Below are 23,868 nucleotides of genomic sequence, written 5' to 3'. Positions count from 1 at the left end.
TAAAATAATTATTAATTATTTCGTTGGGGAAATCCCAGAAAAAATGTTTTGATACGGAATAAGTTTGGCGACATCCTTCAAGATATCCACGATAATATTCTTAATGGTTTCTGAAATGATTGGGGCGAAATCTTGATGCAAAGTGCTCCAATTATCATTTATAAACTTATTCATTTGATCACCTAAAAATAATGTCATTAAAAACAATTTTTTAAATCAAAAATGTTTACCCAAAAACTTATCCCCGTTAAATAAATTATCCAGCTTATAATAAGCTCTTTTTAATTCATACTTCAAATCCACTTGAGTAAAATTAACGTATTTCTCACCGTTGTTTTCGACTAAATCGTAATTGAAAGCAAAATAAACCAAGACGTCATCTAAAATAATAAATTTAAAAAAATTATATCTCAAATACTAATTGAGAAATTAAGATGATTTATAAGCCATTTTGTAGTAAATTTAATCAAGTTTTAGCACACCAAAAATAATTCTTTCATTCCTATAAATCCCGGTGATAAGATTTTTAAATCAACTAAGTGTTGTTATTGAGGTTAACTTGTCAAAAATGAAATTAAAAAGATCATATCTCAAGAACGAATTGAGATATCACCACGACACAAAAACCAATTTAAAGCAAATTTAATTAATTATTTAATGTATCAAAAATTATTTCTTTAATTCCACAAATTTGGAAGTTATGATTTTTTTAATTCACTTAAAACAGGTTAGATTTATAAAATTTAATTTTAAAGAATTATATCTCAAAAACTAATTGAGATATTAAGATGATTTAAAAGCCATTTTGTAGTAAATTTAATCTAGTTTTAGCACACCAAAAATAGTTCCTTCGTTCGTATAAATCCCGGTGATACGATTTTTAATTCAACTCAGTGTTATTGTTGAGATTAACTTGTCAAAAATAAAATTAAAACAATCGTATCTCAAGAACGAATTGGGATATCACCACGAAATAAAAACCATTTTGAAGCAAATTTAATTAATATTTAATGTATCAAAAATTATTTCTTTAATTCTACTAATTTGGAAGTTATGATTTTTTTAATTCACTTAAAACAGGTTAGATTTATAAAATTTAAATTTAAAGAATTATATCTCAAAGACTAATTGAGATATTAAGATGATTTAAAAGCCATTTTGTAGTAAATTTAATCTAGTTTTAACACACCAAAAATAATTCCTTCGTTCCTATAAATCCCGGTGATAAGATTTTTAAATCAACTCAGTGTTGTTATTGAGGTTAACTTATCAAAAATGAAATTAAAAAAATCATATCTCAAGAACGAATTGAGATATCACCACGAAATAAAAACCATTTTGAAGCAAATTTAATTAATATTTAATGTATCAAAAATTATTTCTTTATTTCTACAAATTTGGAAGTAATGATTTTTTTTAATTCACTTATGACAGGTTAGATTTATAAAATTTAATTTCAAAGAATTATAACTCAAAGACTAATTAAGATATTAAGATGATTTAAAAGCCATTTTGTAGTAAATTTAATCTAGTTTTAGCACACCAAAAATAATTCCTTCGTTCCTATAAATCCCGGTGATACGTTTTTTAAATCAACTCAGTGTTGTTAGTGAGGTTAACTTGTCAAAAATGAAATTAAAAAGATCATATCTCAAGAACGAATTGAGATATCACCACGAAATAAAAACCATTTTAAAGCAAATTTAATTAATATTTAATGTATCAAAAATTATTTCTTTATTTCTACTAATTTGAAAGTTATGATTTTTTTAATTCACTTAAAACAGGTTAGATTTATAAAATTTAATTTCAAAGAATTATATCTCAAAGACTAATTGAGATATTAAGATGATTTAAAAGCCATTTTGTAGTAAATTTAATCTAGTTTTAGCACACCAAAAATAATTCTTTCGTTCCTATAAATCCCGGTGATAAGATTTTTAAATCAACTCAGTGTTGTTATTGAGGTTAACTTGTCAAAAATGAAATTAAAAAAATCATATCTCAAGAACGAATTGAGATATCACCACGAAATAAAAACCATTTTAAAGCAAATTTAGTTAATATTTAATGTATCAAAAATTATTTCTACAAATTTGGAAGTTATGATTTTTTTAATTCACTTAAAATAGGTTAGATTTATAAAATTTAATTTCAAAGAATCATATCTCAAAGACTAATTGAGATATTAAGATGATTTAAAAGCCATTTTGTAGTAAATTTAATCTAGTTTTAGCACACCAAAAATAGTTCCTTCGTTCCTATAAATCCCGGTGATAAGATTTTTAATTCAACTCAGTGTTGTTATTGAGGTTAACTTGTCAAAAATGAAATTAAAAAGATCATATCTCAAGAATGAATTGAGATATCACCATGAAATAAAAACCATTTTAAAGCAAATTTAATCAATATTTAACGTATCAAAAATTATTTCTTTATTTCTACAAATTTGGAAGTTATGATTTTTTTTAATTCACTTAAAACAGTTTAGATTTATAAAATTTAATTTAAAACAATCATATCTCAAAGACTAATTGAGATATTAAGATGATTTAAAAGCCATTTTGTAGTAAATTTAATCTAGTTTTAACACACTAAAAATAATTCTTTCGTTCCTATAAATCTCAGTGATAAGATTTTTAAATCAACTCAGTGTTGTTATTGAGGTTAACTTGTCAAAAATGAAATTAAAAAGATCATATCTCAAGAACGAATTGAGATATCACCACGACACAAAAACCAATTTAAAGCAAATTTAATTAATTATTTAATGTATCAAAAATTATTTCTTTAATTCCACAAATTTAGAAGTTATGATTTTTTTAATTCACTTAAAACAGGTTAGATTTATAAAATTTAATTTTAAAGAATTATATCTCAAAAACTAATTGAGATATTAAGATGATTTAAAAGTCATTTTGTAGTAAATTTAATCTAGTTTTAGCACACCAAAAATAGTTCCTTCGTTCGTATAAATCCCGATGATACGATTTTTAATTCAACTCAGTGTTGTTGTTGAGATTAAATTGTCAAAAATGAAATTAAAACAATCGTATCTCAAGAACGAATTGGGATATCACCACGAAATAAAAACCATTTTGAAGCAAATTTAATTAATATTTAATGTATCAAAAATTATTTCTTTATTTCTACAAATTTGGAAGTTATGATTTTTTTAATTCACTTAAAACAGGTTAGATTTATAAAATTTAATTTTAAAGAATTATATCTCAAAGACTAATTGAGATATTAAGATGATTTAAAAGCCATTTTGTAGTAAATTTAATCTAGTTTTAACACACCAAAAATAATTCCTTCGTTCCTATAAACTCCGGTGATACGATTTTTAAATCAACACAGTGTTGTTATTGAGGTTAATTTGTCAAAAATGAAATTAAAAAAATCATATCTCAAGAACGAATTGAGATATCACCACGAAATAAAAACCATTTTAAAGCAAATTTAATTAATATTTTATGTATCAAAAATTATTTCTTTATTTCTACAAATTTGGAAGTTATGATTTTTTTAATTCACTTATGACAGGTTAGATTTATAAAATTTAATTTCAAAGAATTATAACTCAAAAACTAATTGAGATATTAAGATGATTTAAAAGCCATTTTGTAGTAAATTTAATCTAGTTTTAGCACACCAAAAATAATTCCTTCGTTCCTATAAATCCCGGTGTTACGATTTTTAAATCAACTCAGTGTTGTTATTGAGGTTAACTTGTCAAAAATGAAATTAAAAAAATTATATCTCAAGAACGAATTGAGATATCACCACGACACAAAAACCAATTTAAAGCAAATTTAATTAATTATTTAATGTATCAAAAATTATTTCTTTAATTCTACAAATTTGGAAGTTATGATTTTTTTAAATCACTTAAAACAGGTTAGATTTATAAAATTTAATTTTAAAGAATTATATCTCAAAGACTAATTGAGATATTAAGATGATTTAAAACCCATTTTGTAGTAAATTTAATCTAGTTTTAACACACTAAAAATAATTCCTTGGTTCCTATAAATCTCGGTGATAAGATTTTTAAATCAACTCAGTGTTGTTACTAAGGTTAACTTGTCAAAAATGAAATTAAAGAGATCATATCTCAAGAACGAATTAAGATATCACCACGAAATAAAAACCATTTTAAAACAAATTTAATTAATATTTAATGTATCAAACATTAGTTTTTTATTTCTATAAATTTGGAAGTTATGATTTTTTTAATTCACTAATGACAGGTTAGATTTATAAAATTTAATTTCGAAGAATCATATCTCAAAGACTATTTGAGATATTAAGATGATTTAAAAGCCATTTTGTAGTAAATTTAATCTAGTTTTAAAACACCAAAAATAATTCCTTCGTTCCTATAAATCCCGGTGATAAGATTTTTAAATCAACTCAGTATTGTTATTGAGGTTAACTTGTCAAAAATGAAATTAAAGAATCATATCTCAAGAACGAATTGAGATATCACCACGAAATAAAAACCATTTTAAAGCAAATTTAATTAATATTTGATGTATCAAAAATTATTTCTTTATTTCTACAAATTTGGAAGTTATGATTTTTTTAATTCACTTATGACAGGTTAGATTTATAAAATTTAATTTAAAAGAATTATATCTCAAAGACTAATTGAGATATTAAGATGATTTAAAAGACATTTTGTAGTAAATTTAATCTAGTTTTAGCACACCAAAAATAATTCCTTCGTTCCTATAAATCCCGGTGATACATTTTTTAAATCAACTCAGTGTTGTTATTGAGGTTAACTTGTCAAAAATGAAATTAAAAAAATCGTATCTTAAGAACGAATTGAGATATCACCACGAAATAAAAACCATTTTAAAGCAAATTTAATTAATATTTAATGTATCAAAAGTTATTTCTTTAATTCTACAAATTTGGAAGTTATGATTTTTTTAATTCACTTAAAACAGGTTAGATTTATAAAATTTAATTTCAAAGAATTATATCTCAAAGACTAATTGAGATATTGAGATGATTTAAAAACCATTTTGTAGTAAATTTAATCTAGTTTTAACACACCAAAAATAATTCCTTCGTTCCTATAAATCCCGGTGATACGATTTTTAAATCAACTCAGTGTTGTTATTGAGGTTAACTTGTCAAAAATGAAATTAAAAAAATCATATCTCAAGAATGAATTGAGATATCACCACGAAATAAAAACCATTTTAAAGCAAATTTAATTAATATTCAATGTGTCAAAAATTATTTCTTTATTTCTACAAATTTGGAAGTTATGATTTTTTTAATTCATTTAAAACAGGTTAGATTTATAAAATTTAATTTTAAAGAATTATATCTCAAAGACTAATTGAGATATTGAGATGATTTAAAAGCCATTTTGTAGTAAATTTAATCTAGTTTTAACACACCAAAAATAATTCCTTCGTTCCTATAAATCTCGGTGATAAGATTTTTAAATCAACTCAGTGTTGTTATTGAGGTTAACTTGTCAAAAATGAAATTAAAAAGATCGTATCTCAAGAACGAATTGAGATATCACCACGAAATAAAAACCATTTTAAAGCAAATTTAATTAATATTTAATGTATCAAAAATTATTTCTTTATTTCTACTAATTTGAAAGTTATGATTTTTTTAATTCACTTAAAACAGGTTAGATTTATAAAATTTAATTTCAAAGAATTATATCTCAAAGACTAATTGAGATATTAAGATGATTTAAAAGCCATTTTGTAGTAAATTTAATCTAGTTTTAGCACACCAAAAATAATTCTTTCGTTCCTATAAATCCCGGTGATACGATTTTTAATTCAACTCAGGGTTGTTATTGAGGTTAACTTGTCAAAAATGAAATTAAAAAAATCATATCTCAAGAACGAATTGAGATATCACCGCGAAATAAAAACCATTTTCAAGCAAATTTAATTAATATTTAATGTATCAAAAATTATTTCTTTAATTCTACTAATTTGGAAGTTATGATTTTTTTAATTCACTTATGACAGGTGAGATTTATAAAATTTAATTTCAAACACTCATATCTCAAAGTCTAATTGAGATTTTAAGATGATTTAAAAACCATTTTGTAGTAAATTTAATCTAGTTTTAACACACCAAAAATAATTCCTTCGTTCCCATAAATCTCGGTGATAAGATTTTTAAATCAACTCGGTGTTGTTATTGAGGTTAACTTGTCAAAAATGAAATTAAAAAAATCATATCTCAAGAACGAATTGAGATATCACCACGAAATAAAAACCATTTTAAAGCAAATTTCATTAATGTTTAATGCATCAAAAATTATTTCTTTAATTCTACAAATTTGGAAGTTATGATTTTTTTAATTCACTCATGACAGGTTAGATTTATAAAATTTAATTTCAAACACTCATATCTCAAAGTCTAATTGAGATATTAAGATGATTTAAAAACCATTTTGTAGTAAATTTAATCTAGTTTTAACACACCAAAAATAATTCCTTCGTTCCTATAAATCCCGGTGTTACGATTTTTGAATCAACTCAATGTTGTAGTTGAGGTTAACTTGTCAAAAATGAAATTAAAAAAATCATATTTCAAGAACGAATTGAGATATCACCACGAAATAGAAACTATTTTAAAGCAAATTTAATTAATATTTAATGTATCAAAAATTGTTTCTTTAATTCTACAAATTTGGAAGTTATGATTTTTTTAATTCACTTATGACAGGTTAGATTTATAAAATTTAATTTAACAGTATCATATCTCAAAGACTAATTGAGATATTAAGATGATTTAAAAGCCATTTTGTAGTAAATTTAATCTAGTTTTAACACACCAAAAATAATTCCTTCGTTCCTATAAATCTCGGTGATAAGATTTTTAAATCAACTCAGTGTTGTTATTGAGGTTAACTTGTCAAAAATGAAATTAAAAAGATCGTATCTCAAGAACGAATTGAGATATCACCACGAAATAAAAACCATTTTAAAGCAAATTTAATTAATATTTAATGTATCAAAAATTATTTCTTTATTTCTACTAATTTGAAAGTTATGATTTTTTTAATTCACTTAAAACAGGTTAGATTTATAAAATTTAATTTCAAAGAATTATATCTCAAAGACTAATTGAGATATTAAGATGATTTAAAAGCCATTTTGTAGTAAATTTAATCTAGTTTTAGCACACCAAAAATAATTCTTTCGTTCCTATAAATCCCGGTGATACGATTTTTAATTCAACTCAGGGTTGTTATTGAGGTTAACTTGTCAAAAATGAAATTAAAAAGATCATATCTCAAGAACGAATTGAGATATCACCACGAAATAAAAACCATTTTAAAGCAAATTTAATTAATATTTGATGTATCAAAAATTATTTCTTTATTTCTACAAATTTGGAAGTTATGATTTTTTTAATTCACTTATGACAGGTTAGATTTATAAAATTTAATTTCAAAGAATTATAACTCAAAAACTAATTGAGATATTAAGATGATTTAAAAGCCATTTTGTAGTAAATTTAATCTAGTTTTAGCACACCAAAAATAATTCCTTCGTTCCTATAAATCCCGGTGATAAGATGTTTAAATCAACTCAGTGTTGTTATTGAGGTTAACTTGTCAAAAATGAAATTAAAGAATCATATCTCTAGAACGAATTGAGATATCACCACGAAATAAAAACCATTTTAAAGCAAATTAAATTGATTATTTAATGTATCAAAAATTATTTCTTTATTTCTACTAATTTGGAAGTTATGATTTTTTTAATTCACTTAAAACAGGTTAGATTTATAAAATTTAATTTTAAAGAATTATAACTCAAAGACTAATTGAGATATTAAGATGATTTAAAACCCATTTTGTAGTAAATTTAATCTAGTTTTAACACACTAAAAATAATTCCTTGGTTCCTATAAATCTCGGTGATAAGATTTTTAAATCAACTCAGTGTTGTTATTGAGGTTAACTTGTCAAAAATGAAATTAAAAAAATCATATCTCAAGAACGAATTGAGATATCACCACGAAATAAAAACCATTTTAAAGCAAATTTAATTAATATTTGATGTATCAAAAATTATTTCTTTAATTCTACAAATTTGGAAGTTATGATTTTTTTAATTCACTTATGTTAGGTTAGATTTATAAAATTTAATTTCAAAGAATTATAACTCAAAGACTAATTGAGATATTAAGATGATTTAAAAGCCATTTTGTAGTAAATTTAATCTAGTTTTAACACACCAAAAATAATTCCTTCGTTCCTATAAATCCCGGTGATAAGATTTTTAATTCAACTCAGTGTTGTTATTGAGGTTAACTTGTCAAAAATGAAATTAAAGAATCATATCTCTAGAACGAATTGAGATATCACCACGAAATAAAAACCATTTTAAAGCAAATTTAATTAATATTTGATGTATCAAAAATTATTTCTTTAATTCTACAAATTGGGAATTTATGATTTGAAGCCCTTGAGTAAACAACAAATTTACTTCGTATAGAAAAACTTAAAAGTTCTTTTTGTGTTTTCGCTCAAAAGAAAGTTTACACATTAATTTATTTAAATAAAGCAATTTTCCCGCCTTTTTATCCCCCAACCAATCATATTCGTTTATTTGCGGCCATATTGGCGAACTAACGGTAATCAACACGTAACTCATAACTGACAGCTGTCATTAATGTCATACAAAAAATGACGTTTAAATTTGACTTTTTAAAGAAAATAAATTAATTTATTTACCAAATTTAATATTTGCAGTTCCATTTCCGTTAATGGGCAGAATAATGACTCTTCCTTTAACTTCGTAAAAACTTTCAAAAACGATCTCATCAAAATGAATTTCACTTTTTATGAATCTTTTTGTTAAATTTGCACTAAAAGATTAAATTGATTACGAATTAAACAAATTTGCTCAAATCTTTTAATGTTTCTCACTCGATATCTTTTAAATCAGCCCCTTCCAACCCACTCACAGTGACATTAATCAATTTTAAATTTAGATTATCCCCCTGATCCAAATCGATTTCCGGTACTTTTAAAGGCGATAGTTCCGGTACATTTAAATAATCGATTCCTTTAACCAAAAGCGGCACCACCCTTTTCGATGCCTTCAAAATGCAATCATTTAAATCCGGATCGTTTCGATCGCAAATTTTGAAATAATCAGCTAAAAAATTCGACTCAATTTGTTTCTTAATTTTGTTAAAATAAACTTACGTAGTTTTTCACAAATAATAAATAAAAATAAGTTTAGAGTTAATAAAAGTAGCGTATTTGATTTTATAAAAAACATTTTCTTTTCTTATGTGGTTGAAGGAAAATTTCTTGTACTAAACTGAATAAGAATTACATTCTTATTCCATGGCATTGAGAACGTAGGATTCGAAAGGATTTGTTTGAGAATTGAAGGATTTTTGAATAAATAAGATCTATTTAAACTTTTTATGTAATCTTGTTACATTAAGAATTTTTTAATCGTTTAAATCAAGCGGTGTTTTATCCAAAATTGGTTGAATGAAATTGTACAAAACATCCCAAAGCATCAGCATGACTCCTTCTTTCGTTGAATGGTATAAACCCAAAAAATAATCGTTTAAAATTCGATTAAAACCTTGTTGTAATATCTCATCTTCAATTAAACCATCAAATTTAATTTCGGCGTCACCGATTCTTGTCGCAAAAATATCTTGGCCTTTACGAATCGTTTTGGGTAATTTAATAAATTCTTTTCCGTATTTTAAAATATCCAAATTGAGTTTTAAAGCGACATCGACGTTTTCTTAAAGGAAAAATTAAATAATTGTAATATTAATTAAAACGACTTACTTAAATTTAATTGAATCGAACCACATCCAGTTAGAAATCCATCAATATCGTAATTTAGGGTAATATTTAATGTGGGATATCTTAAACGTAGCTTTAATTTATTTCTTCTCAAACTAAATCGTACGTTTTTTAAATTGACTTTTGAAAGGCCGATTATTTGAATGTTGTTTAGTGTAAGATTGGTTTTAACTCCTAAAGGGATGTCGTAAATGATGGGTTCTGATAGAATGAGAGGGTCTAACGGTGGGATTCCAAGATTTTTGTAGCCTTTTGCTCCCAATTTTGAGATTATGTAGGGTATATTTTTTTGTAAACATTTATTTGAGACCATTTTTGATTTAAAACATGGTTTTATCGCCGGGGCTAAATCAAAATGATGAATAAATTTAGTTTAAAAGGCTAAATTAAAAATAACTTACGCAATGCAACAATAAAACCAAATAGATTTATAAACAATATCTTTTTTAGGAACATATTTTAAAATGAGTCCGATTTTAAGCGTTGTTATCGCTTCTGTGGGAGGCTAATAAAAAAATTATTATTCCATAACGATCTTAATTTATTCTACTTAAGGAATAAATACTGATAATTCCTTATAAAGTGTTTATGGGGATGTGAGAAGGGGGTAATTGGAATATTTTCGAAATTGGGATATTAGTTAATTGTTGATCGACGGGAACTCTTGTATCGTATAAAGAAGGAGCTTGGAAAATTATTCCGCAAGTTCCACCGATACAAGCTAAAGTAAAAACCCACAAGAAAAAGCGATCTAAAACCATCGAAACGAATTTCCAATCTTCAACGATCTACAACAAAAAATGTTAATCAAAAATGAATATTAACAAACTTTTTGTACCTCATTATCTTTATCGGCATCCCTAATATGTTGGGCAATAAACCGAACACCTTCCAAAGCCGCCAAAACGTTAGCGGATAGAATTTTAGGTGTTATCGTAGAAGAGCAAGTCACTAAAACAAAATACTAATCAAAAAAGAAAATACCAAATTAATTAACCAACTTGAAGAGTGCGCTTTAATTTTATCATCTTGATCTTGATTTTGTAAAACAAAACTGGGTTCTCTCGTTGTAATTTTAAAATCGGAAGTAAAAGGATCACCCATGTTTAATTGCATATCTAATTCGCTCGTTGTAAAACCTCTCGGGGGTTGATTATCGTCGTATTCTGGTAATGAATACGTTGTTCTTCGCATTATTAACATCCGTGGCATCCATTCCAAGAAAATTTTTCGAACCCACGGTGACATTTTATGAGTTGAGGGTGATCTTAAATTTAAAACAAATATCAAAAAAACATAATTAGTTAAAAAATACGCTACTAACGCTGAATAACAATTAAAACTACAACTAACACTAGACTTAGAACTAGAAACATTCAACTCAATGTTGTTGTTGAGGTTAACTTGTCAAAAATGAAATTAAAAAAATCATATCTCAAGAACGAATTGAGATATCACCACGAAATAAAAACCATTTAGAAGCAAATTTAATTAATATTTAATGTATCAAACATTATTTCTTTATTTCTACAAATTTGGAAGTTATGATTTTTTTAATTCACTTATGACAGGTTAGATTTATAAAATTTAATTTAACAGAATCATATCTCAAAGACTAATTGAGATATTAAGGTGATTTAAAAGCCATTTTGTAGTAAATTTAATCTAGTTTTAACACACCAAAAATAATTCCTCCGTTCCTATAAATCTCGGTGATGAGATTTTTAAATCAACTCAATGTTGTTGTTGAGGTTAACTTGTCAAAAATGAAATTAAAAAAATGATATCTCAAGAACGAATTGAGATATCACCATGAAATAAAAACCATTTTAAAGCAAATTTAATTAATGTTTAATGTATCAAAAATGATTTTTTTATTTCTACTAATTTGGAAGTTATGATTTTTTTAATTCACTTATGACAGGTTAGATTTATAAAATTTAATTTAACAGAATCATATCTCAAAGATTAATTGAGATATTAAGGTGATTTAAAAGCCATTTTGTAGTAAATTCAATCTAGTTTTAGCACACCAAAAATAATTCTTTCGTTCCTATAAATCCCGGTGATGAAATTTTTAAATCAACTCAGTGTTGTTATTGAGGTTAACTTGTCAAAAATGAGATTAAAAAAAATCATATCTCAAGAACGAATTGAGATATCGCCATGAAATAAAAACCATTTTAAAGCAAATTTAATTAATGTTTAATGTACCAAAAATGATTTCTTTATTTCTACTAATTTGGAAGTTATAATTTTTTTAATTCACTTATGACAGGTTAGATTTATAAAATTTAATTTAAAAGAATCATATCTCAAAGACTAATTGAGATATTAAGATGATTTAAAAGCCATTTTGTAGTAAATTTAATCTAGTTTTAACACACTAAAAATAATTCCTTCGTTCCTATAAATCCCGGTGTTACGATTTTTGAATCAACTCAATGTTGTTATTGAGGTTAACTTGTCAAATATGAAATTAAAAATATTATATCTCAAGAACGAATTGAGATATCACCATGAAATAAAAACCATTTTAAAGCAAATTTAATTAATGTTTAAGGCATCAAAAATTATTTCTTTATTTCTACTAATTTGGAAGTTATAATTTTTTTAATTCACTTATGACAGGTTACATTTATAAAATTTGATTTAAAACAATCATATCTCAAAGACTAATTGAGATATTAAGATGCTTTAAAGACCATTTTGTAGTAAATTTAATCTAGTTTTAGCACACCAAAAATAATTCCTTCGTTCCTATAAATCCCGGTGATGAGATTTTTAAATCAACTCAGTGTTGTTATTGAGGTTAACTTGTCAAAAATGAAATTAAAAAAATCATATCTCAAGAACGAATTGAGATATCACCACGAAATAAAAACCATTTTAAAGCAAATTTAATTAATATTTAATGTATCAAAAATTATTTCTTTAATTCTACAAATTTGGAAGTTATGATTTTTTTAATTCACTTATGACAGGTTAGATTTATAAAATTTAATTTAATAGAATCATATCTCAAAGACTAATTGATATATTAAGGTGATTTAAAAGCCATTTTGTAGTAAATTTAATCTAGTTTTAACACACCAAAAATAATTCTTTCGTTCCTATAAATCCCGGTGTTACGATTTTTGAATCAACTCAGTGTTGTTATTGACGTTAACTTGTCAAAAATGAAATTAAAAAAATGATATCTCAAGAACGAATTGAGATATCACCACGAAATAAAAACCATTTTAAAGCAAATTTAATTAATATTTAATGTATCAAAAATTATTTCTTTATTTCTACTACTTTGGAAGTTATGATTTTTTTTAATTCACTTAAAACAGGTTAGATTTATAAAATTTAATTTTAAGGATTTATATCTCAAAGACTAATTGAGATATTAAGATGATTTAAAAGCCATTTTGTAGTAAATTTAATCTAGTTTTAACACACCAAAAATAATTCTTTCATTCCTATAAATCCCGGTAATAAGATTTTTAAATCAACTCAGTGTTGTTATTGAGGTTAACTTGTCAAAAATGAAATTAAAAAAATCATATCTCAAGAACGAATTGAGATATCACCACGAAATAAAAACCATTTTAAAGCAAATTTAATTAGTATTTAATGTATCAAAAATTATTTCTTTATTTCTACTAATTTGGAAGTTATGATTTTTTTAATTCACTTATGACAGGTTAGATTTATAAAATTTAATTTAAAACAATCATATCTCAAACAAAGAAGTATTGGGTTTAGCCGTGTTGAGAGATGTGCGGCTAAACCCAATACTTTCTAGTTCTAGGTCTAGTGTTAGTTCTAGTTTTAGTTCAATAAAAATATGTAACATAGTGATATTTTATGCTAACTAGCGCTATCTTCCGGTAGCGTAGAGAGCAAAAAAAGGAGAACCGAAAGTAAATGGAAAGAATGATAACCAGATTCAAAAAAATGAAAAATATATACACCAAAAATACAAATAATAAATAAATTTAATTACCTAAAATGAACGTTTAAGACACAAACCGTAACCCAAATCGAAGAAGTAACCAAAATCATCGTAAAAAGCAAATATTTTCCTAAAAGTGGAACAGCCAAAGAAGTTGGTGGGATAATTTCGGCTAATAAAAGGAAAAACACTGTCAAAGAAAGCAAAATTGAAACGCACAGAGTCATTTTTTCTCCAGAATCTGATGGAAGATAAAAAACTAGGACTGTTAAAAACGTTATTCCAACGCAGGGGATTATTAGATTTACGGTGTAAAATAACGTTTTTCTTCGCATTGTTATTTTAAATGTTATATCTACAACAAAAAAAGTTACAATAAAGAATTTGATACAAAAATGTTTAACCTGAAAATGGCTCGGGGCAACACGGATAATATTCTTCATTTCGCGTCGCTGGGACTGCTAAAATATCCCATTCAACCGATAAATAAAATTCTGATAAATCAATACCGATGTTAACGCGATTGCTTCCTTCTTTTTGATTAATATGTTTTAAATCAACCTAAAAAGAAAAATGCGAAAAGTTATGCAACTCAATATACACACAATTCAAAAATTAAATCATTTCATCATCAAATTTAAAAAAATAGAGTTATTTAATGCAAATTTCTTTGTTGTTAAGAAATTAAGACCCCGTAAACTTGAAACCCTCTATAATCCTCCTTGATAACCTCGTAAAGTTCTACCCCCTTCCTTTAATACCTGTAATCCGTTATAAGTCCATGAGCCAAACTTCATAAGACAACTCTGTTCGTCGAAAGGAAAATACTGGACGTTGATCTCACAACTGGACTTGTAAATCGAGGGTGGTTTCCATTCAACTTCCCCCGTATACTTTAAAGTAGCCTTTGTCATCAAAGTTACTTCATAATTTCCATCGGCACTGCAAAATTTAAATCATCACTATTTGGTAATCAAATTTATTTGAATTTACTTATTAAAAAGAACTATATCAGGCAACCAAATATGTTCAGATGGAACATAAAGCATCTCAACTCCGCCGTATTCCTCCGGGTTCCATCGCAACTTGTAGTCGTTCCATTTCTGTGAGGAGTTCGAAATGAAGGTGATTATAAATTTTAATCATCGAGTTAGTTTTGGGATGGATATGGAGAAGTTATGTTAAAATTTAGGGGAATTATCAAACTTTATAACCGATAAAGTTGAAAGTACTTCTAACATTATGGAATTAGGTGTTTTTGTCTCCATCTAGCGATAAGGAAATAATATTATATAGCCGATAATGCAGGAAGTGTTTATGTATTTGAAGGAATATAAATATAATTCAAAATATCCATTTATAATCTTATAAGATCAAAAAAGTGTAAATTTAATCAATTAATCAATGATTTTGACGTTAACACTTAAAGTTGTTTGATTGTTTAAGATCTACCAAACGCGAAGTTAAGAAAAATATATATGAAAACAATTCTCATTCCTAAAACTGAAATATTTGTACACAAATCCTAATATTAGACGAATGACAATAAACTCAAGTACAACATCCTGCAACGATACGAAACAAATCGTTCGGAATTTAATCCCCGAGACATTAAATTTGATATTTTCTGATATTTACAGACATTTCTCGAATTTTATTACCGTTAGTTTATTACCTTCATTCAAATTTTACGACAAACACGTCGATGTTAATAAATATTGAGTACGAAACTATTAAAAAATCCGTTTGGATTAAAAAGTTATATTAAAAAATTGTAAATGTCAAATTTGACATTTAAACGTCAAATAGAAAATTAAATAATTGTCGATATTTAAATTTAAATAAAATTTAAAATTGAAATATTGATTAAAATTTTTAAAACATTCTTGATTCATAACAAATTAAAGTGATGTTGAGAAATGTTTAAATTATTAAATCAAAATGATTTAGTCTTTGATAATTAAATGTCAAATTTGACATAAATGTCAAATATATTTTTTTACCTGTACCACCCATAAATTTGTGGTCATAATTTGGTTTTTCAAATTCATTTCGATTAATTGAGATAATTTTAGCCCCAAATAAACTGTTAAAGTTTCGGTGTGATTCCCAACGGGTCGAATAAGTCTGTTATAATTGCTTAATAGGTCATCATAAAGTCTTTTAGCGTCGGGATTTGCTTCTATTTGTTCAATAGCACCTAAAATATAGAATTAAGTGATAAATTAGTTCAATAAAGTGTTGAATGCTTACCTTTAGTGACATGGCAAAAACTTATTAAACACACCAACAATGCTAATTGTGTTCTCCACATAATCTTTTCTTTTTATAACTACATAAATCTTTTTTGCTTCATCAGGGTTGGTTCCAGTTGATTTTCACGCCCAGCATCTCGTTTTCAAACTAAAATTCGTTCGATATTTTAGCGCCTGCTCAGTTTGTGGGTTGATTTTCAGGTGGATTTTACTTGAAATTTACCACGGGTTGTAATAAAAACATGTTTTTGATACAGAATGGGTTAATAAATTAAGTTTTGTAAAAAAAAAAATGTAGTCAATTTAATAAAATCGGGTTTTCAAGCCAATTTTTGGTGAAACCATAAAGCGTTCTCGATTACGCTTTTGTGATTATCTCTCGATATAGAATTTATATGTTAATTTATGCCCGGACAATAACTTTATCGAAACCTACCCCTCCCAACGAATTGGTCCTCGTGATATCGGATTATAATCCACATTTCCCGAATAATGGGATGTTTGTTCGTTGGAGTATCAAATTATGTAACGGAAATGTGAAATTAACAATGAAAATAATCATTTTTTTAATTAAAAATGAATTTTGGATGTTTTTATAAAGGTGTTATTAAGGTTTCGAGGTACGAAACTACTTGAAAAGTTAGTTATCTCGTTTTAACACGAGACCAAATTTTGACCGGCGTTTAATGAGGTTTGACTTTCGACTTTAAACACACTCAATGCGTTTCCATTCTTAGGTCATAAATTTTAAGCGATACATAATCTCTTGGTACTTAGTTCTTCTTGAAACTGTCCAAGAGGAAGATTTAAATGTTTTTTAATTATTTATTTTTTTTTCTTAAAACATTTTAAACAAATACAACCTAAATCTTCATTATCCTTACAATCGAGTTTAAGATTGGGAGTAAAAATCTCATTCCACCGTAAAGACACCCTCGGGGAAGTGACGGTGGAGATGTTGGAGACATCGTAAAATTCCATATCAACGTTCTGATGTCTTCTCGACTCCACCAATGGTTTAATTTTGTTTTCTCCGTTTGTTTCGTTTCCTGAAACCATCTCGTTTTGAATACCAATAGGTTTTAACACCAAGAAACCCGGCGTTTTTATCAATTCCAATCCTTTCATTTTAAACGTGTCTTCATTTAAATCGAGATCATTGAAATTTATCGCGATTTCCTCTCCTAACCGGAAATCGCCCAATATCTCTTTACAATACTCTTTATTTAAATAATCATCCCGTTTTAATTCGATGTCTTGAGAGTTTTTCGATGATACCGGGGTGTTCGTTTTAAGGTGATCGTTTGAGATTGAAAATTGTAAACGATTTTTATCTTGAATTGGTTGGGTGAGAAAAACGTTCAAGTTTTTTGGCGAATTTAGCGAAATCTGAAAAAAGAAATTTAATTTAGACGTATAGAACAGAAAAGTAAAACAAAAAAATACAAAAAAATAGGAAAACGGGATAAAAAGAGGAACAAACTCGCCCGTCGACGAGAGTTTTATTTTTAATCTCGTTCGGTTCCCATTAATCCGAATTCCGGTCCCTTAAATCCAACGTTTCGAATCCGAATCGAGTCCCTATTGTGTCAAAGAAGAAGTTTAAAGCAACAGATACGCCCCCTTATTTTATTTTAATCCTTTTAATATATACAATATTAAGTTATTAGTTTAGAAATAATGGTTAAAATTTGCGATAATTTATGACAATCGCATTGAAATACAATAAAACCTCGATGTAACGGAAAAGATTACAGCAAAAAGGCCTTTACCAAGATATGTAATGAACGATTTTGTCTCAAATCGCCGAGGTCGCTTGCGGGCGAGGCGCTAGAATATTTCAGTTGACGATTTCTAGTGATGGAACGGATAGTGATTTGTGTTGGTTTATTGGAAAGAGGACACTCTTATTAACACTTTGAGAAATTTTCATACTCATATTCCAAGAAGTGGATTTAATACGAATTTTTAAAACTTAATCGGCGAAAATTGCAAAATTGTAGATGATTTCAAAAATTTATTTCTCAAGAACTAAAAGTGATTTTTCAAAACGGCTTGTTGCATTAAAAAGAGGATACTTTAATTAATAATCGGTGATATTTCCACATGGATCCTTCAAGAAACTAATTTTATAGCGAATTTTGAAAATTATCGATGAAAATTGCAACATCGAAAATTTGATCAAAACTTCAAATATTGTTTTCTCAAAAACTAAAAGTTATTTTTCAAAACGGGTTGGTTAATTGGAAAGAGGACATTCTTATTAACACTTTGAGAAATTTTCATACTCATATTCCAAGAAGTGGATTTTATACGAATTTTTAAAATTTAATTGGCGAAAATTGCAAAATTCGAAAAAATTGTCGATTATTTCAAAAATTTATTTCTCAAAAACTAAGTGATTTTTCAAAACGGCTTTTTGCATTAAAAAGAGGATACTTTAATTAATAATTGGTGATATTTCCACAAGAATCCTTTAAGAAATTAATTTTATAGCGTATTTTGAAAATTATCGATTAAAATTGCAACATCGAAAATTTTAACAAAACTTCAAATTTTGTTTTCTCAAAAACTAAAAATTATTTTTCAAAACGTGTTGGTTCATTGGAAAGAGGACACTCTTATTAACACTTTGACAAATTTTCATACTCATATTCCAAGAAGTGGATTTTATACGAATTTTTAAAACTTAATCGGCGAAAATTGCAAAATTCGAAAAAATTGTCGATTATTTCAAAAATTTATTTCTCAAGAACTAAAAGTGATTTTTCAAAACGGCTTTTTGCATTAAAAAGAGGATATTTTAATTAATAATTGGTGATATCTCCACAAGGATCCTTCAAGAAATTAATTTTATAGCGAATTTTGAAAATTATCGATTAAAATTGCAACATCGAAAATTTTATCAAAACTTCAAATATTGTTTTCTCAAAAACTAAAAGTTATTTTTCAAAACGGGTTGGTTTATTGGAAAGAGGACATTCTTATTAACACTTTGGGAAATTTTCATACTCATATTCCAAGAAGTGGATTTAATACGAATTTTTAAAACTTAATCGGCGAAAATTGCAAAATTCGAAAAAATTGTAGATGATTTCAAAAATTTATTTCTCAAGAACTAAAAGTGATTTTTCAAAACGGCTTTTTGCATTAAAAAGAGGATACTTTAATTAATAATTGGTGATATTTCCACAAGAATCCTTTAAGAAATTAATTTTATAGCGTATTTTGAAAATTATCGATTAAAATTGCAACATCGAAAATTTTATCAAAACTTCAAATATTGTTTTCTCAAAAACTAAATGCTATTTTTCAAAACGGGTTGTTTTATTGGAAAGAGGACACTTTTATTAACACTTTGGGAAATTTTCATACTCATATTCCAAGAAATGGATTTTCTTCGAATTTTTAAAACTTAATCGGCGAAAATTGTAAAATTCGAAAAAATTGTCGATTATTTCAAAAATTTATTTCTCAAGAACTAAAAGTGATTTTTCAAAACGGCTTTTTGCATTAAAAAGGGGATACTTTAATTAATAATTGGTGATATCTCCACAAGGATCCTTCAAGAAATTAAATTTATAGCGAATTTTGAAAATTATCGATTAAAATTGCAACATCGAAAATTTTATCAAAACTTTAAATATTGTTTTCTCAAAAACTAAAAATTATTTTTCAAAACGTGTTGGTTCATTGGAAAGAGGACACTCTTATTAACACTTTGAGAAATTTTCATAATCATATTCCAAGAAGTGGATTTTATACGAATTTTTAAAACTTAATCGGCGAAAATTGCAAAACTCGAAAAAATTGTCGATTATTTCAAAAATTTATTTCTCAAGAACTAAAAGTGATTTTTCAAAACGGCTTGTTGCATTAAAAAGGGGATACTTTAATTAATAATTGGTGATAATTCCACAAGAATCCTTCCAGAAATTAATTTTATAGCGTATTTTGAAAATTATCGATTAAAATTGCAACATCGAAAATTTTATCAAAACTTCAAATATTGTTTTCTCAAAAACTAAAAGTTATTTTTCAAAACGGGTTGGTTTATTGGAAAGAGGACACTCTTATTAACACTTTGAGAAATTTTCATACTCATATTCCGAGAAGTGGATTTTATACGAATTTTTAAAACTTAATCGGCGAAAATTGCAAAATTCGAAAAAATTGTAGATGATTTCAAAAATTTATTTCTCAAGAACTAAAAGTGATTTTTCAAAACGGCTTGTTGCATTAAAAAGAGGATACTTTAATTAATAATTGGTGATATTTCCACATGAATCCTTCAAGAAATTAATTTTATAGCGTATTTTGAAAATTATCGATGAAAATCGCAACATCGAAAATTTGATCAAAACTTCAAATATTGTTTTCTCAAAAACTAAAAGTTATTTTTCAAAATGGGTTGGTTTATTGGAAAGAGGACATTCTTATTAACACTTTGAGAAATTTTCATAATCATATTCCCAGAAGTGGATTTTATACGAATTTTTAAAACTTAATCAGCGAAAATTGCAAAATTCGAAAAAATTGTCGATTATTTCAAAAATTTATTTCTCAAGAACTAAAAGTGATTTTTCAAAACGGCTTGTAGCATTAAGAAGGGGATACTTTAATTAATAATTGGTGATATTTCCATATGGATCCTTCAAGGAATTAATTTTATAGCGAATTTTGAAAATTATCGATTAAAATTGCAACATCGAAAATTTTAACAAAACTTCAAATATTGTTTTCTCAAAAACTAAAAGTTATTTTTCAAAACGGGTTGGTTTATTGGAAAGAGGACATTCTTATTAACACTTTGAGAAATTTTCATACTCATATTCCAAGAAGTGGATTTAATACGAATTTTTAAAACTTAATCGGCGAAAATTGCAAAATTCGAAAAAATTGTAGATGATTTCAAAAATTTATTTCTCAAAAACTAAAAGTGATTTTTCAAAACGGCTTGTTGCATTAAAAAGAGGATATTTTAATTAATAATTGGTGATATCTCCACAAGGACCCTTCAAGAAATTAATTTTATAGCGAATTTTAAAAATTATCGATGAAAATTGCAACATCGAAAATTTTATCAAAACTTCAAATATTGTTTTCTCAAAAACTAAAAGTTATATTTCAAAACGTGCTGGTTCATTGGAAAGGGGATACTCTTATTAACACTTTGAGAAATTTTCATACTCATATTCCAAGAAGTGGATTTTATACGAATTTTTAAAACTTAATCGGCGAAAATTGTAAAATTCGAAAAAATTTTCAATTATTTCAAAAATTTGTTTCTCAAGAACTAAAAGTGATTTTTCAAAACGGCTTTTTGCATTAAAAAGAGGATACTTTAATTAATAATTGGTGATATTTCCACATGAATCCTTCAAGAAACTAATTTTATAGCGTATTTTGAAGATTATCGATGAAAATTGCAACATCGAATATTTGATCAAAACTTAAAATATTGTTTTCTCAAAAACTAAATGCTATTTTTCAAAACGGGTTGTTTTATTGGAAAGAGGACATTCTTATTAACACTTTGAGAAATTTTCATACTCATATTCCAAGAAGTGGATTTAATACGAATTTTTAAAACTTAATCGGCGAAAATTGCAAAATTCGAAAAAATTGTCGATCATTTCAAAAATTTATTTCTCAAGAATCATATAGACAACTTGGGGAATACCCCGAATATTAGAGTAACTTTAAATTTACATTGGGATTAATTTAAACGTTTCACGTTAAAATTTGAGATTATTTATGAAAATCCTATTAAAATAATTATCATTCTTAATTTCATTTGTTATTATTTTGTGAAATATTCTATTAATTATCGGATGTTGGATATAAATTGAATCCTCATGAATATTCCACCACTTAAATAATTTATTGTGGTGATTTTAATGAATTAGCCGACGAGAATAATCGCACAAAAGCAAATCGTTTTATTTATTTTTTGTTAATTTTACGATTAATTAAACTAATTGCCAATTGATTATTTAAAAATGATTCCGCAAATACAGTATTAATGTAAATTTACCTCTGATGAACTGTTACTTTTCCTACAATCGACCGCATTCTTCTTAACCCTCCACGATCTCTTCTTTTTCGTCAAATTTTTCTTTTTATTTTTTATTTTGCCCTTCGTTTTGTTAGCATCCGGAGCATCCCCTTTAGGACTATTACAATTTTTGAGATTTTTGCAAGGTGATTTATTTAAAACGACAATATTCGGCTCTAAAGTCACGTTAGATGAAGAATCTTCATCGACCGAGTGAGGTAAAGATGTTGAATTCTCAACTTGCGTACAAATTGATCGCTTTTCAGCGTCATTTGTGTTGCGAATGATAAAAGTTTTCGTTCCTATATTTACCCTTTGATTCGGTTGTGATTCGTGTTTTTCAATTGAATCTGTTGAAACATTTCTTTGTGGTGATAACACATTTTTTGTGAATATAACCGGAGTGTTCGGGCGAATGCATATCTTTTTCGGTGGCACTTCTTTCTGTCTTGGTGTTATTAAAATTTCATCTTCACTTAAAAAAATTGATTCTTTATTAATCGAATCTGACAAATAAACTTCTTCATTTTCTTCGTCGATTTCATCGATAACGTTTAAATTACACACTTTATTTTGAGTTTTTTGTAATGTTAAAGGGGCGCTGTGAATTAATCTACAATAATTATTAATTTCTTCTTCGTAACATTCCTGTTCTCTTTGGTAATCTTCGAGTTTTTGGAGATATTGCCGATTTAATGAATTCCAATCATCAATTTCGTTCTCTTTGGATTCGTTTTCACTTGAACTATACAAAATCGGTGACCTTGAACGACTACTTTTTCCGCTTCTACAACTTCGACTACTTCCGGGATGAGATAAACTAAAATTACGTGATTTATCCGAGACATTTGATTCGGCTGAAGAAATCTTTGAGCGAGATTTAACGTCTGTTTCATTGTCATCGCTTTTTTCTGACATTTTTGAAGTCTTTTAAAAACTTTGACAAATTGTATCCGTAAGATAATTTAGTAAACATATTTCATTTTTGGGGCGAATGTCCTCGAAATCGGAGAGATCGTGTCATCGCACGTAAGCAAAACTATATTTTAAAGGGGGCCAAAGCAGCTATTGTAAGCGAAGAATCCGCAAAGTCTCATTGTCAGTCGACGTGTGCCGGAAAGTTTCTCAAAGTTCTCCGCAACTTTGACACGGAAAAGATAGATATAATAAGTTATGCCACCGGCGATATCGTCCTCTAACTTCCGACTTCCGTTTTATAAAATCGTGCATATGTTCTCAAACTGTTTTTAAAAACTGTCTATGTATGCTTTTTTCAAGAAATTTTTTTAAAACGGTTTCTTTTCCTGAAAAGGACACACTTACATTAATGAATTACGAAATGTGTATTCTTATTTTCCAAAAAAAAATTGATTTTTAAAACTAACCCATAAAACTTAACCTCCAAATTTGACACAAATTTATTTCTCAAAAACTAAGTGATTCATCCCAACGGTTTTCTTTATTACAAAGAAGACGCTTATAAACAAATTACGAAACTTCCATTATTATTTTCTAAAAAATAGATTAATACAGCTTTTTAAAACTAACCCATAAAAGATGTTAACCTCCAAATTTGACACAAACTTTTTTCTCAAAAACTAAAGTGATTTATCCCAACGGTTTTCTCTACTGCAAAGAAGACACTTTTATAAACAAATTACGAAACTTCCATTATTATTTTCCAAAAATTCGATTTAATACAGCTTTTTAAAACTAACTCATACAAAACGTTAACCTCCAAATTTGAAACAAATTTGACATAAAC

The 23,868-nt window shown here is 26.5% G+C and overlaps 2 protein-coding genes across 4 annotated transcripts; both read right to left on the bottom strand.

The window, feature by feature from the left end:
* Window positions 1-9,435: 9,435 nt before the first annotated feature.
* Window positions 9,436-16,132, bottom strand: LOC111421745 (nicotinic acetylcholine receptor beta2). Its single transcript, XM_071194735.1, has 11 exons — window positions 16,044-16,132; window positions 15,794-15,990; window positions 14,784-14,893; window positions 14,552-14,732; window positions 14,195-14,351; window positions 13,842-14,145; window positions 10,849-11,114; window positions 10,686-10,798; window positions 10,249-10,635; window positions 9,830-10,192; window positions 9,436-9,782 (listed from the first exon to the last, which is right to left on the bottom strand). Exons 1-9 carry the CDS (start codon window positions 16,102-16,104, stop codon window positions 10,423-10,425), a joined length of 1,602 nt encoding a protein of 533 aa, XP_071050836.1. The 5' UTR covers window positions 16,105-16,132; the 3' UTR covers window positions 9,436-9,782; window positions 9,830-10,192; window positions 10,249-10,422.
* Window positions 16,118-23,864, bottom strand: LOC111421746 (uncharacterized). Of its 3 annotated transcripts, XM_071194737.1 has the most exons (5): window positions 23,669-23,842; window positions 23,489-23,615; window positions 22,083-23,407; window positions 16,930-17,434; window positions 16,118-16,193 (listed from the first exon to the last, which is right to left on the bottom strand). In XM_071194737.1, the coding sequence occupies exons 3-5, from the start codon at window positions 23,019-23,021 to the stop codon at window positions 16,189-16,191; spliced, it is 1,449 nt and encodes a 482-aa protein (XP_071050838.1). In that variant the 5' UTR covers window positions 23,022-23,407; window positions 23,489-23,615; window positions 23,669-23,842; the 3' UTR covers window positions 16,118-16,188. The 3 variants fall into 3 exon arrangements, with proteins under 3 accessions (XP_071050838.1, XP_022910695.2, XP_022910696.2); XM_023054927.2 differs by lacking the exon at window positions 16,118-16,193 and having other exon boundaries at window positions 16,857-17,434; window positions 23,688-23,864; XM_023054928.2 differs by lacking the exon at window positions 16,118-16,193 and having other exon boundaries at window positions 16,857-17,434.
* Window positions 23,865-23,868: the final 4 nt, after the last annotated feature.

This window comes from Onthophagus taurus, chromosome 3 (assembly GCF_036711975.1).
Source record: "Onthophagus taurus isolate NC chromosome 3, IU_Otau_3.0, whole genome shotgun sequence".
In the NCBI taxonomy this organism is placed as follows: domain Eukaryota; kingdom Metazoa; phylum Arthropoda; class Insecta; order Coleoptera; family Scarabaeidae; genus Onthophagus; species Onthophagus taurus.
The sequence above is the reverse complement of the archived record's forward strand: the minus strand, read 5'-3'. Positions and strand labels throughout refer to the sequence as shown.